The 12,511-nt window shown below is 44.9% G+C and overlaps 1 protein-coding gene across 5 annotated transcripts in view; it reads left to right on the plus strand.

The window, feature by feature from the left end:
• dennd1a (DENN/MADD domain containing 1A) overlaps window positions 1-12,511 on the plus strand; it is a 38,765-nt gene that overhangs the window by 20,164 nt on the left and 6,090 nt on the right. For 2 of the 5 annotated variants that reach the window (XM_079257053.1, XM_079257057.1), the window contains 17 exons: window positions 540-659; window positions 751-820; window positions 1,942-2,022; window positions 2,140-2,193; window positions 3,407-3,517; window positions 3,909-4,009; window positions 5,159-5,204; window positions 5,302-5,403; window positions 5,489-5,614; window positions 6,789-6,890; window positions 6,973-7,060; window positions 7,412-7,452; window positions 8,409-8,480; window positions 8,565-8,621; window positions 8,859-9,026; window positions 9,169-9,230; window positions 12,223-12,360. In XM_079257053.1, coding sequence (XP_079113179.1) covers window positions 540-659; window positions 751-820; window positions 1,942-2,022; window positions 2,140-2,193; window positions 3,407-3,517; window positions 3,909-4,009; window positions 5,159-5,204; window positions 5,302-5,403; window positions 5,489-5,614; window positions 6,789-6,890; window positions 6,973-7,060; window positions 7,412-7,452; window positions 8,409-8,480; window positions 8,565-8,621; window positions 8,859-9,026; window positions 9,169-9,230; window positions 12,223-12,360 — 1,539 coding nt within the window. The remainder of the gene's footprint in view (window positions 1-539; window positions 660-750; window positions 821-1,941; window positions 2,023-2,139; window positions 2,194-3,406; window positions 3,518-3,908; window positions 4,010-5,158; window positions 5,205-5,301; window positions 5,404-5,488; window positions 5,615-6,788; window positions 6,891-6,972; window positions 7,061-7,411; window positions 7,453-8,408; window positions 8,481-8,564; window positions 8,622-8,858; window positions 9,027-9,168; window positions 9,231-12,222; window positions 12,361-12,511) is intronic. The other 3 variants (XM_079257054.1, XM_079257055.1, XM_079257056.1) reach the window with 3 other exon arrangements.

The raw sequence follows: 12,511 nt of genomic DNA on the forward strand, positions 1-12,511 counted from the left end.
GGAAAGACTTGAGTTGACAACAAAGAATGGTCCGTTTTTCATCTGAAAAATAAAAAATAACATTAGTTTCCTAAACTTAAACGAAGAATGGTCCGTTTTTCATCTGAAAAATAAAAAATAACATTAGTTTCCTAAACTTAAACGAAGAATGGTCCGTTTTTCATCTGAAAAACAAAAAATAACATTAGTTTCCTAAACCTAAACGAAGAATGGTCCGTTTTTCATCTGAAAAATAAAAAATAACATTAGTTTTCTAAACCTAAATGAAGAATGGTCTGTTTTTCATTTGAAAAATAAAAAATAACATTAGTTTCCTAAACCTAAACGAAGAATGGTCCGTTTTTCATCTGAAAAATAAAAAATAACATTAGTTTCCTAAACCTAAACGAAGAATGGTCCGTTTTTCATCTGAAAAATAAAAAATTAGTTTTCTAAACCTAAACGAAGATGGTGCATTTTTTTCATCTGAAAAATGCAAAAAAACCCCACTAGTTTCCTAAACCTAAACAAATAATGGTCCGTTTTTCTCCCTCCTGCAGCCTGACAGTCAGCCAGGTTGGCCAGAACTTCACGTTTGTGTTGACCGACATTGAGAGTAAACAGAGATTTGGCTTCTGTCGCCTGTCTTCAGGTGCACACACCTGTTACTGCATCCTCAGGTGAGTCTGTCAGCCTTGGCTTATTAGGCTGTCTGAATAGAAAGTCTGTGTGAGCCATCTGGTGAATTACGGCTGTTTTGTGCCCTCCCAGCTACCTGCCCTGGTTTGAAGTTTTCTACAAGCTTCTAAATATACTTGCAGATTACACAGTCAAAGGCCAGGTGAGTTGTCCATGTTTTCCTCACCTGGAATTCACACTGCATGGTTGTGATCTAGTGTGTGCGTTCTCTCCAGCTTCCTACCACTGTCCAAAGACGTGCGTGTTGGGTCAATTGGTTACTCTAAAGTGCCCGTAGGAGTGGGCGTGAGTGGTTGTTTGTCTCTGTGTGGCCCTGCCATAGACTGGCGAGCTGTCCAGGGTGTACCCTGCTTTTCACCCAAACACTGCTGGGATAGGCTCCAGCTTCCCCGCGACCCTTCATCGGACTAAGCAGTTAGGATAATGGATGAATGAATGTGATCTAACTATAAAAATAATGATTAATTTTGATCTCAAATCACTATTTTTGCACGAGGATGAGGTCTCGTCTCCATGTGTTGACAGATGATGAAACTGAGACATTTTGTCATTTGGTGGAAAATATGAGCTGAAGGTGAATCTGATGCAGTAACACGTCTGTAAAAAGTTGAAACAGGATCAACAACAGGCTGGAAAAGTAACTGGTACAACTGGAAGAGCATTTCACAACCAACTGGGTTAGGATGACAGCTGGGCCCAGACCAGCGGTTCGCTAGAATCATCAGTATTATTTTTATGATTCTAGACTGTTTAATTAAAGGCTTTTTAAATTTGCCGTCCATCCATTTTCTGCCGCTTATCCGAAATCTGGTTGCTTGGCAACAGCCTAAGCAGGGAGACCCAGACCCAAGGTGTTCCCAGGCCAGCTAAGAGACGCAATCCCTCCAGCTGTCTTCCCTGGGGTCTCCTCCTGGGCTCCTAATGATTGAACCTCTTTAAGTACCTGGATTTTTAATGCCAATGGTTTTGGATTAGAATCATATTCTTCTTCTAATTGGGTTGATTAGCAACAAGTCAGTAACATGACTGGTTTAACTGGTAACAGGTAAAGAAACATCTGCTCCCATCCAGACAACGTCTCTTTCAGGGAAGACCTTGCAGATTTCACCAGGCTGAACCACACTAAAATGACTGAGTTTCATCATCTGACATGTTTATCTTCTACTGGGAAGAAAATACAACCTGATGAGGTCAGGAAAGCATTTAGTTCTGTCTTAATGTGCATCACACTCTCATCTCTGTGGATTTTGGATGATATTCTAGGAAAGCCAGTGGCAGGAACTCCTGGTGTCCCTACATACGCTCCCTATTCCCGAGCCCGGAGTTCCCGTTCATCTCGGAGTGGTGAGATGTCCCTTTTCTCTTTAACTGGCTCAGAAAATTCCTCTTCGTGTCGCTTCCTTGCTGTCAGCTTGTGACGGATGCAGGCTTACTGACTCCCTTGTTTCCTTTTCCCTCCAGCATTCCTTCTTCACCGTGCCTGACATGAGGGAACTTCCCAGCATACCTGAGAATGTAAATGTTTTCATTCCTTCACGCTGGAAGTCTTCCCAGTCAAATCTCAGAGGTCTCTAACTTCTGCCAGGGGAAAGCTCCCGGCGCACACATTGTTTACACAGCCACGAAAGACATTTCCTGATAAGCCAAAAGGCTGAATTAGCTGCTAGTTGTTAGAAAACTGGGAATTATTTAGAGCCAAGTCCAGGAAGGTGGTTAATATTTGTCTCAACGAAGCTCTTGTTGATTTTCTGGAGTCATTTTCTACCTTTTTTTTTTTCCACAATATCCAAGGTCATAATCCCACTCAAGCCGTTCCTGACTTGCTAATGACTCACATCTTTACTATTTGAAGACTCTTATGTTGTGTTGAGTACGACATTTAAACTCCTCCCTTTGTCTGAAAGTCTCCTGTAACTCGTATGTTGAAGTCTGAGAGGCTTTGATGGATGGAGGTGGTCTTGATCGATAGGAAAAGATCAGATGTCATAGCAGGAATATTTAGCAGAGAGGGTTAAACTCATCTTAGTCCAGGTTCCACATTAAGAACCTTCTGGTCTCCAGTAAATCAGACCAGTAAAATAACAGCAGGATAACTGAGAAATAATGAAAACTCTACATTTGTCTTTGTTTTAGTACAAAGTACATTATCAAGATATTTTTATTTATCTATTATAAAACATTATGACCAGCCAGCCAGCAGATAGGGTCCCACATGGTTTTATCCACATGGGCTCCCCATGCCCACCTAACATGCTGGCTGGGAACCTGAGCCTTCAGGAGGACAAAAATAGTGAAACTTCAACAACGTTTCACCTCCGTTATTATTTTATTATTGTCTAATAAATATTTTTATATGTAAATGTAAATTTGTAAATATTTTTTTAAGAGATATAAAAAATATGTGGCCATCATTTTTAAATTTGATAAATATTTACAAATTTATTTATATTCATTAGTTTATATTTCTGCTATTTTAATTTATTTTCATGTTTACATGGATACATTAGAGTTTAGTTACTTTTATCGTGATGTTTCAGCTGTTATGTTTTATATTACTTTCACATGTCAGACTGGACCCTCCGGTGGGCCAGTTTTGGTCCCCGGGCCGTATGTTTGACACCTCTGGTCCGCACTGTTTTCTGTGCAGTAAGAATGAAAGACTTTCTTGTCTTTGATGCTACATCTAACTGTCCTGTTGTTTCTCTCCTCTTCTGTTTGACCTTTGCAGAGAAACCTAACAGAGTACTTTGTAGCAGTAGATGTCAATAACATGCTTCACCTGTACGCTAGTATGCTTTATGAACGGCGAATCCTCATCTGCTGTAGCAAACTAAGCACTGTAAGTAGATTCAAGCTGCTCCTACTGTCCAGTTTGCTCTCTGTTTCACCAATAAGGTGGTTTTTAATGTTTAATAACATATTTTTAGGATATATTTGGAGATTTAAGTCCAACTGTGGTTGTTCCCATGAAACTCTGAAATGCTTCATTATTTCAAAACTTCTGGATATTTGCAGCCATTTAAAAGCTGCTCAGTCTCAGTGCTGTCATGGAAACAACAACTTGTATACTGAAAGACAGTAGATAAGTTAGGACACTTATATAAGACATGTAAGTGTCCCGAAGGAACTATTAGTGAACAATACTGTCATAGTAAATAAAGATGAATTATGAATGCAGACATATAGATCTGTGATGTCACATGACCTGTTGTGTTGATGTGTGTCTCCAGTTAACAGCTTGTGTCCACGGCTCTGCAGCCATGTTATATCCAATGCACTGGCAACATGTTTACATTCCCGTCCTTCCTCAGCATCTCTTAGACTACTGCTGGTGAGTGTGCTTGTGACTGAAAATTAAGAACAAAAAGCTTTTCCATAAATCACTGCCTTTCTGCCCGCTCAATAAGATATTTAACTTCTTAACCTGGCCGGTATAATTTTAACTATTCTAATGATTAATTATTAATTCAAAATCATACCAAACTTTAATCATTTTCTGGATAATAAATAACAGGAGGATGGCTTTTGGATGGTGATTAGAGTCTCGTCAGATTAACAACACTAATTTGATTACATCTGTATTTCATCAGATACTCTCTCTGGGAACCTTCATGGCAAAAAATAGTCCATTATCTTCCATTAAAACGACATATTTTAATGTCACAGGCATTTCCGTTTGCAGTCTTTCACTCTTTAATGTCAACATTTCATTTGGAAGAAAAATCGTAATATTTGACAGTTTACTTGATTCAGCGGCCGTCCCATCAGAGGCAGAAGTTCATGTGCATGTAAAACCCTTTGAGGTTAAAAAAAAATAGTGGTTTGGATATTAATTCACACATACAGGATGGTTTTAAAAAATATATAAAGAAAATTTAGAATAAATTCTGTATGAAATTGAAGTAGCTGAAAATGGGACAGAGTGGACTGACTGGTGTGAATGTACAGACCAGCATAGTAATCCAACCCTGAAGAGATTCAGACTGGAACAACCATGTTCAGGTTCCTGCAAAGGAAGGATTTTAGTTTAAACTCCGGACCGCAGGGCTGCCCAAGTCCAGATCAAATGTGGCGTTACCAGGCTGTCGAAGAGCGGAGAGACCTGCTGCCTTTTGATTAAGGTGTGTTGGAGAAGGGTTGCATAAAAGTTACAGGATGGTGGCTCTTGAGGACTGGACTTGGGCACCCCCGCCTTACTGGTACTCTGCAGGGGAAGATTTCCCCAATGTCTAAACAAAGAAAGTCCATTTTGTTCACCCTCTGGGATTCAGGTGGGTCGCAGATGCCTGCAAGATGGCAGGAACACTGGGGGTTACTGGGAGTTACTGACACATGGAACTTCATATCATCTTTGTTTGAATGGACACATAGTTCCTGTCCCTCCGGACCCACTGCCACCACCATAGTCCACCCAGATGCTGTCTGAGATTTAATCCTGGACCTGGATTTCTCATTTATCTGTCTTGTTATTATTTTGCAGTGCCCCAATGCCATACCTGATTGGAGTCCATTCCAGCCTGATGGAGGTAACTCTGACTTCATGACACACAGGAAATGTAATGCTGAATCACCATGATTATTTGTTCATATGTTTCTGCTCACCTGGCATTGTGTTGCCCACAGAAAGTTCGAGGAATGGCCCTGGATGATGTGGTTGTCCTAAACGTGGACACAAACACCCTAGAAACCCCCTATGATGATCTCCAAAGCCTACCCAATGACGTGGTGAGCCTCCCAGGCCAGCAGCTCTCTCAGGTGTCAGCAGACGAACATCTGATCACCGTTCTCAGACAGACTTTATGTCCTGCAGGTTTCACCATTAAAAAGTCGATTAAAGAAGGTTTCAGCGACACCCGGTGACGGTGTGGCTCGAGCGTTCCTCAAGAGCCAAGCGGCTCTGTTTGGCAGCTACAGGAATGCCCTGCAGATCGAGTCGGTTAGTGATCTTCCATCCTGTTCCGTTGCATTCTGTTGCGTCCCATTTATCCCGTCCCATCCCATTCATTTCCATTCCATTGTATTCCATCTCATCCCTTTCTGGTCCCCTCTGTTGTGTTCTGTTTTATTCATCTCATCCCATCCAATTCCGTTCCGTTCCCTTCTGTTGTGTCCCATCCCATCCCATCCCATCCCATCGCATCCCATCCCATCGCGTCCTGTTCCATCCCATCCCATCCCATCGCGTCCTGTCCCATCCCATCCCATCGCATCCCATCCCATCCCATCGCATCCCATCCCATCGCGTCCTGTTCCATCCCATCCCATCCCATCCCATCCCATCGCGTCCTGTTCCATCCCATCCCATCCCATCGCGTCCTGTCCCATCCCATCCCATCCCATCGCATCCCATCCCATCGCGTCCTGTTCCATCCCATCCCATCGCGTCCTGTCCCATCCCATCCCACCCCATCCCCATCCCATCCCATCCCACCCCACCCCAATCCCCATCCCATCCCACCCCAATCCCCATCCCATCTGATCCCGTCCCATCACATCCCATCACGTCCTGTCCCATCGCGTCCCATCCCATCTGATCCCGTCCCATCCCATCCCATCGCGTCCTGTTCCATCCCATCCCATCCCGTCCTATCCCAACCCACCCCATCCCATCCCACCACACCCTGTCCAATCCCATCTCATCGCGTCCTATCCCAACCAATCCCACCCCTATCCCCATCCCCATCCCCATCCCATCCCATCCCCTCCCCTCCCCTCCCCTCCCCTCCCATCCCACCCCTATCCCCATCCCCATCCCATCTGATCTTGTCCCATCACATCCCATCACGCCCCATCACATCCTATCGCGTCTCGTCCCATCCCATCCCACCCCATCCCTATCCCCACCCCATCCCCATCCCATCTGATCTCGTCCCATCCCACCCCATCGCGTCCCGTATCGTCCCATCCCATCCCATCCCATCCCATCCCATCCCACCCCATCCCCATCCCCATCCCCATCCCACCCCATCCCCATCCCCATCCCATCTGATCTCGTCCCATCCCACCCCATCGCGTCCCGTATCATCCCATCCCACCCCGTCCCATCCTATCGCGTCCCATCCAGACAGTTTCTTGTGCTCTAAAGCGGATTGTTTTGTGCTTATTTTCAGGGAGAACCGATAACATTTAATGAAGAAGCCTTCATCAACCATCGCTCCAGTGCCATGAGACAGTTCCTTCAGAACGCCATTCAGCTACAGCTTTTCAAACAGGTAAAAGCTGCTGGATGCATTCGCAGCAGGAGGTGTCTCAACCCATTCCAGACCGCTGAGTCTCTCCTGCTTCTACTTTCAGTTCATTGATGGTCGTTTGGACCTGCTGAACTCAGGAGAGGGTTTCAATGACATCTTTGAGGAGGAGATCAACATGGGAGAGTATGCTGGTAAGCCAGCTGCAGCCTTTACTCAACAAGGAAATAAAAGACCTTTTATTTAAAATCTTTTTCCAGGATTGTCTGGTCATGACAGGCGGCAGCTCCGCGAACGGGGACCAAAGAGACAAAGGCGGTTGAAATTAAAAAGGTTAAAACAGGAAATGTACAATTAACTGCAGGCCAGAAGGAGGCAGAATGAACTTCCACAGATAGAATAAACTTAAATTATAAAGATTCAGGTGATTTTCTTTTCCATATTTCATCCAGAAGGAGGGTAAATATCAGTATGAAGAAGCTTTAAATAACTACAAGAGAACTAAAAGGTTTAACATAATAGCTTTTTGTGACTTTTTCTAACAGGGAGCGATAAGACCTACCACCAGTGGCTGTTCACTGTGAAGGTGAGTTATTCTGGTTAAATAACAACCAAAAGTATTTATTCTGTTACTTATGTTTGTCCTGCTAACAACATGTAATGGTGATTTTCTCACCTGTCCGTCCTACCATCACTTTGTCATAAACTGCTGGTTTCCTTTTACCACTAAAGTATATAACACCAACACTCTCCACAGGTTTTATTTACCTTTATTAGATTTTTTTTTTATTGCTTTTCTAAATTTTGGTAATTTTATAAACGCATAAATTCTTTGTTTTTTTTTCTGACAGTGAGATTGATTTTTTTTTTTTTTTGTTATTCTGTTTTCCAGAATAACTGGGATTAATTAAAAGAAAAAAAAAGCACCTTTCATTCATTCTCTTACATGCAGGATTTAAAAATTAAACAATCCAGACTCAACCAGTGGAATATGATATAGCTTTATTTATTTATTTACCTGCGTTATAAGACCCGCGTTAAGCTAACACCCAGGACCCGCGTTAGGCTAACACCCAGGACCCGCGTTAAGCTAACACCCAGGACCCGAGTTAAGCTAACACCCAGGACTTGAGTTAAGCTAACACCCAGGACTTGAGTTAAGCTAACACCCAGGACTTGAGTTAAGCTAACACCCAGGACTTGAGTTAAGCTAACACCCAGGACTTGAGTTAAGCTAACACCCAGGACTTGAGTTAAGCTAACACCCAATACCTGCGTTAGGCTAATACCCAGGACCTGCGTTAAGCTAACACCCAGGACCTACGTTAGGCTAACACCCAGGGCCTACGTTAAGCTAACACGTTAACACCTGTTAGCCACGGGTCTCAATGAAAACTTACCTCTGCTTGTGTTTTTTTTATTCATTTAATGATTTGACATTAATCTTACTCTCCTTATTAGTTTGCTCCTTTCAGTTTTTAGCTGGCTTCAGAATTGTTTGACTTGTGTGTTTTTAACTGCTGTGTCAATGTTTTCTGACAGAAAGGGGGTGGAGCTATCTTCCAAACAGTGAAGACCAAGGCTAACCCAGCTATGAAGACTGTTTATAAGTTTGTAAGCATCACCCCATAGATGTTTTAAAACATTTAAAGAGTACTTAAATGTTGACAAGCTTCTGATGATGTGTTTGTGGTGCAGGCAAAGGACCATGCTAAGATGCGGATAAAGGAAGTGAAGAGTCGATTGAAACAGAGGGTATGTAGCTCTTCACCAAAGCTGAGACGTTTAATCATCACAACAGCCAACGTTGTGACCTTTCTTGGGTTCTCTTTCACACAACACTAAAAAACCCTTTAAAATGATCCCACCCATCCTTAACTGAACCACGGGACCCCCCAGCCTTGCCGGGCAGCCTCCCTCCCCCTTCCCGTGTCATACCATCAATCCTTTCACCCAGGTCAGCCTCCACCTCCCTGTTCTCCCACTTTGCAGGAGCAGGCGGAGAACGGCTTCTCCACCACAGGTTCAACGGTCATTGATGACGACTGCGTGGCAGGGTTTACCTCCTCTGTCGGTGCGGTCACAAGGGAGGGGCCACTGGGAACCTGGGATGACCACCGGCCAATCACTGTGCACTTTGGACAGGTGGGCTTCAATGAGGTGAGATGAGGGCAGTGAAATAGGAACAGGAGGATCAGTGGTATTTTTTCTTGATCAGAACCAGTTAAAACACCATACTGGTTCTAAGTTTTTCTCCGCTCCAGTTGGTCCCTGCAAGTAATTCACATTATTTCCACTTCAGGCTCGACCCCCAACACTGTTAAAGAGACCGAGCAATGTGAGCCTGGAAAGCAGCTCAGACAAGTAAGTTCACCTTCATGTTTTTTACTCTGAGTGTTTTTACGTATGAACTGACAAAATGACAACAGGGATGACCCGGTTTGTTCAGTAGAACCAGAGATAACGGGTCAGGTGACGGTACCAGTCAGCAGAAAAAAGATCCCAGCTGCGGATCCAGGTCAGGTAAAAGTGTCCTCAGGTCCTGGCAAGTCTCTGCTGATGCCTGATAGAAATTCTGACTACTGGAATAAGATGAATAACATCTGCAAAAACAAAATGTCTTGAAATCCAAAAGGAAGTGAATGAATTCCTGATTCCTGTGTAGTTTATAATGGTTTGACCGCTTCTAGACTAGATTCCCCAGAACAGGGGCCCGCATGAGGTCCTGCAGTCCAGAAGATGTTAGCAGACTCCAGGAAACAACTATGCTAACATGTAGCGTAGCAACATCAGAGCTTCTGGTCATTTCTCCACACAAACAAGGTGTCGTATAAAACCGGAGACTCTACTGGTTACAAAGACATCTGTCTCGTCACTGTGGGACAGAAACTCTGGAAGACGTCTGTCTCGTCACTGTGGGACAGAAACTCTGGAAGACGTCTGTCTCGTCTCTGTGGGACAGAAACTCTGGAAGACGTCTGTCTCGTCTCTGTGGGACAGAAACTCTGGAAGACGTCTGTCTCGTCTCTGTGGGACAGAAACTCTGAAAGACGTCTGTCTCGTCTCTGTGGGACAGAAACTCTGGAAGACGTCTGTCTCGTCTCTGTGGGACAGAAACTCTGGAAGACGTCTGTCTCGTCTCTGTGGGACAGAAACTCTGGAAGACGTCTGTCTCGTCTCTGTGGGACAGAAACTCTGGCAGACGTCTGTCTCGTCTCTGTGGGACAGAAACTCTGGCAGACGTCTGTCTCGTCTCTGTGGGACAGAAACTCTGGAAGACGTCTGTCTCGTCTCTGTGGGACAGAAACTCTGGAAGACGTCTGTCTCGTCTCCGTGGGACAGAAACTCTGGAAGACGTCTGTCTCGTCTCTGTGGGACAGAAATTATGGAAGACGTCTGTCTCGTCTCTGTGGGACAGAAACTCTGGAAGATGTCTGTCTCGTCTCTGTGGGACAGAAACTCTGGAAGACGTCTGTCTCGTCTCTGTGGGACAGAAATTATGGAAGACGTCTGTCTCGTCTCTGTGGGACAGAAACTCTGGAAGACGTCTGTCTCGTCTCCGTGGGACAGAAACTCTGGCAGACGTCTGTCTCGTCTCCGTGGGACAGAAACTCTGGAAGACGTCTGTCTCGTCTCTGTGGGACAGAAACTCTGGCAGACGTCTGTCTCGTCTCTGTGGGACAGAAACTCTGGAAGACGTCTGTCTCGTCTCTGTGGGACAGAAACTCTGGAAGATGTCTGTCTCGTCTCTGTGGGACAGAAACTCTGGCAGACGTCTGTCTCGTCTCCGTGGGACAGAAACTCTGGAAGACGTCTGTCTCGTCTCTGTGGGACAGAAACTCTGGCAGACGTCTGTCTCGTCTCTGTGGGACAGAAACTCTGGAAGACGTCTGTCTCGTCTCCGTGGGACAGAAACTCTGGCAGACGTCTGTCTCGTCTCTGTGGGACAGAAACTCTGGAAGACGTCTGTCTCGTCTCTGTGGGACAGAAACTCTGGAAGACGTCTGTCTCGTCTCTGTGGGACAGAAACTCTGAAAGACGTCTGTCTCGTCTCTGTGGGACAGAAACTCTGAAAGACGTCTGTCTCGTCTCTGTGGGACAGAAACTCTGGCAGACGTCTGTCTCGTCTCTGTGGGACAGAAACTCTGGCAGACGTCTGTCTCGTCTCTGTGGGACAGAAACTCTGGCAGACGTCTGTCTCGTCTCTGTGGGACAGAAACTCTGGAAGACGTCTGTCTCGTCTCTGGGACAGAAACTCTGGCAGACGTCTGTCTCGTCTCTGTGGGACAGAAACTCTGGAAGACGTCTGTCTCGTCTCTGTGGGACAGAAACTCTGGAAGACGTCTGTCTCGTCTCTGTGGGACAGAAACTCTGGAAGACGTCTGTCTCGTCTCTGTGGGACAGAAACTCTGGAAGACGTCTGTCTCGTCTCTGGGACAGAAACTCTGGAAGACGTCTGTCTCGTCTCTGGGACAGAAACTCTGGAAGACGTCTGTCTCGTCTCTGTGAGACAGAAACTCTGGCAGACGTCTGTCTCGTCTCTGTGGGACAGAAACTCTGGAAGACGTCTGTCTCGTCTCTGGGACAGAAACTCTGGCAGACGTCTGTCTCGTCTCTGTGGGACAGAAACTCTGGAAGACGTCTGTCTCGTCTCCGTGGGACAGAAACTCTGGCAGCTAGCCACCCGGGTCACACATCACGTTTTGCTGTTTTGTCGTGTCTCCCATGAAATGAATCATGAAGGTCCTGCTGGTTGCCATGACGATGTAGTTTTCTTTTGGCAGGAGGAAATGTCCTAACTCTGAGTCTTGGATGTGTCTCTGCGTCTCTGCTTTGTTTCGAGGCAAAGATCCCTTCAGCCCTTGTAGTTCTAACTGTACATCAGAAAACCAGTCTTACTGGGATCATGCTGAACTGGAACTGCTTGTCAACTGTGTTCATTTGATGCTCTTTACAATATTTTGAGGTGATTTTAGTTGGGAACTTGAACGGGATCAGTAATAAATGATGTATTTTCTCCATATTTCTGGTAGAGTTATAACATTAATATTTTTATTAGAGATAATCCAGCAGCTGTTCATTAGACAAGGTTTGCTGGTCATTTCCTTCCAGGAGTCTTGCGGTTTACAGCTCATGTTAAATAATGACTGAAAAGACGTGCAGCCTGTGGTCATCCTCCATCTTCAGCAGGCTCTCTGAAGTCATGTGAAAACAGAACTCGTTAAGCTTGATCATTTATATCTGCGTTTTGTTGTAAAATGACTCCAGCTGCTCAGCCTTCCTTCTCTTCCCGTTTCTTTTCTTTGCTTCGCCCTGCAATGAGCTGTGGCCTCTGTGTTTTCTCTCCTGCCTGTAGCTCTGTCCGTCCTACACGTCACTACACAGTCTTTCTGTCTGAGGATTCGTCCGGAGACGAGCTGCAGTATGACGAGGACTCCATCTGTGGCTTTCCTGACAGCTTTCTCCTCTCTGTCCCTTTTGACTGGTCGCCTCTGTACGCAGCTCTGATTCCTCCTCTCTCGTCTGCATAAGTATTTCTCTGCTTCCTTGTTAGTCCAACTGGGAAAATCCCAGTTGTTAACAGCAACTAAATAAGCAAAGATTTAAAGTCTGACTTATAATAAGAGTAATATTAGATAAAAACA

The sequence above is a fragment of the Telmatherina bonti genome (genome assembly GCF_933228915.1).
Source record: "Telmatherina bonti genome assembly, chromosome: 17".
Classification (NCBI taxonomy): Eukaryota; Metazoa; Chordata; class Actinopteri; order Atheriniformes; family Telmatherinidae; genus Telmatherina; species Telmatherina bonti.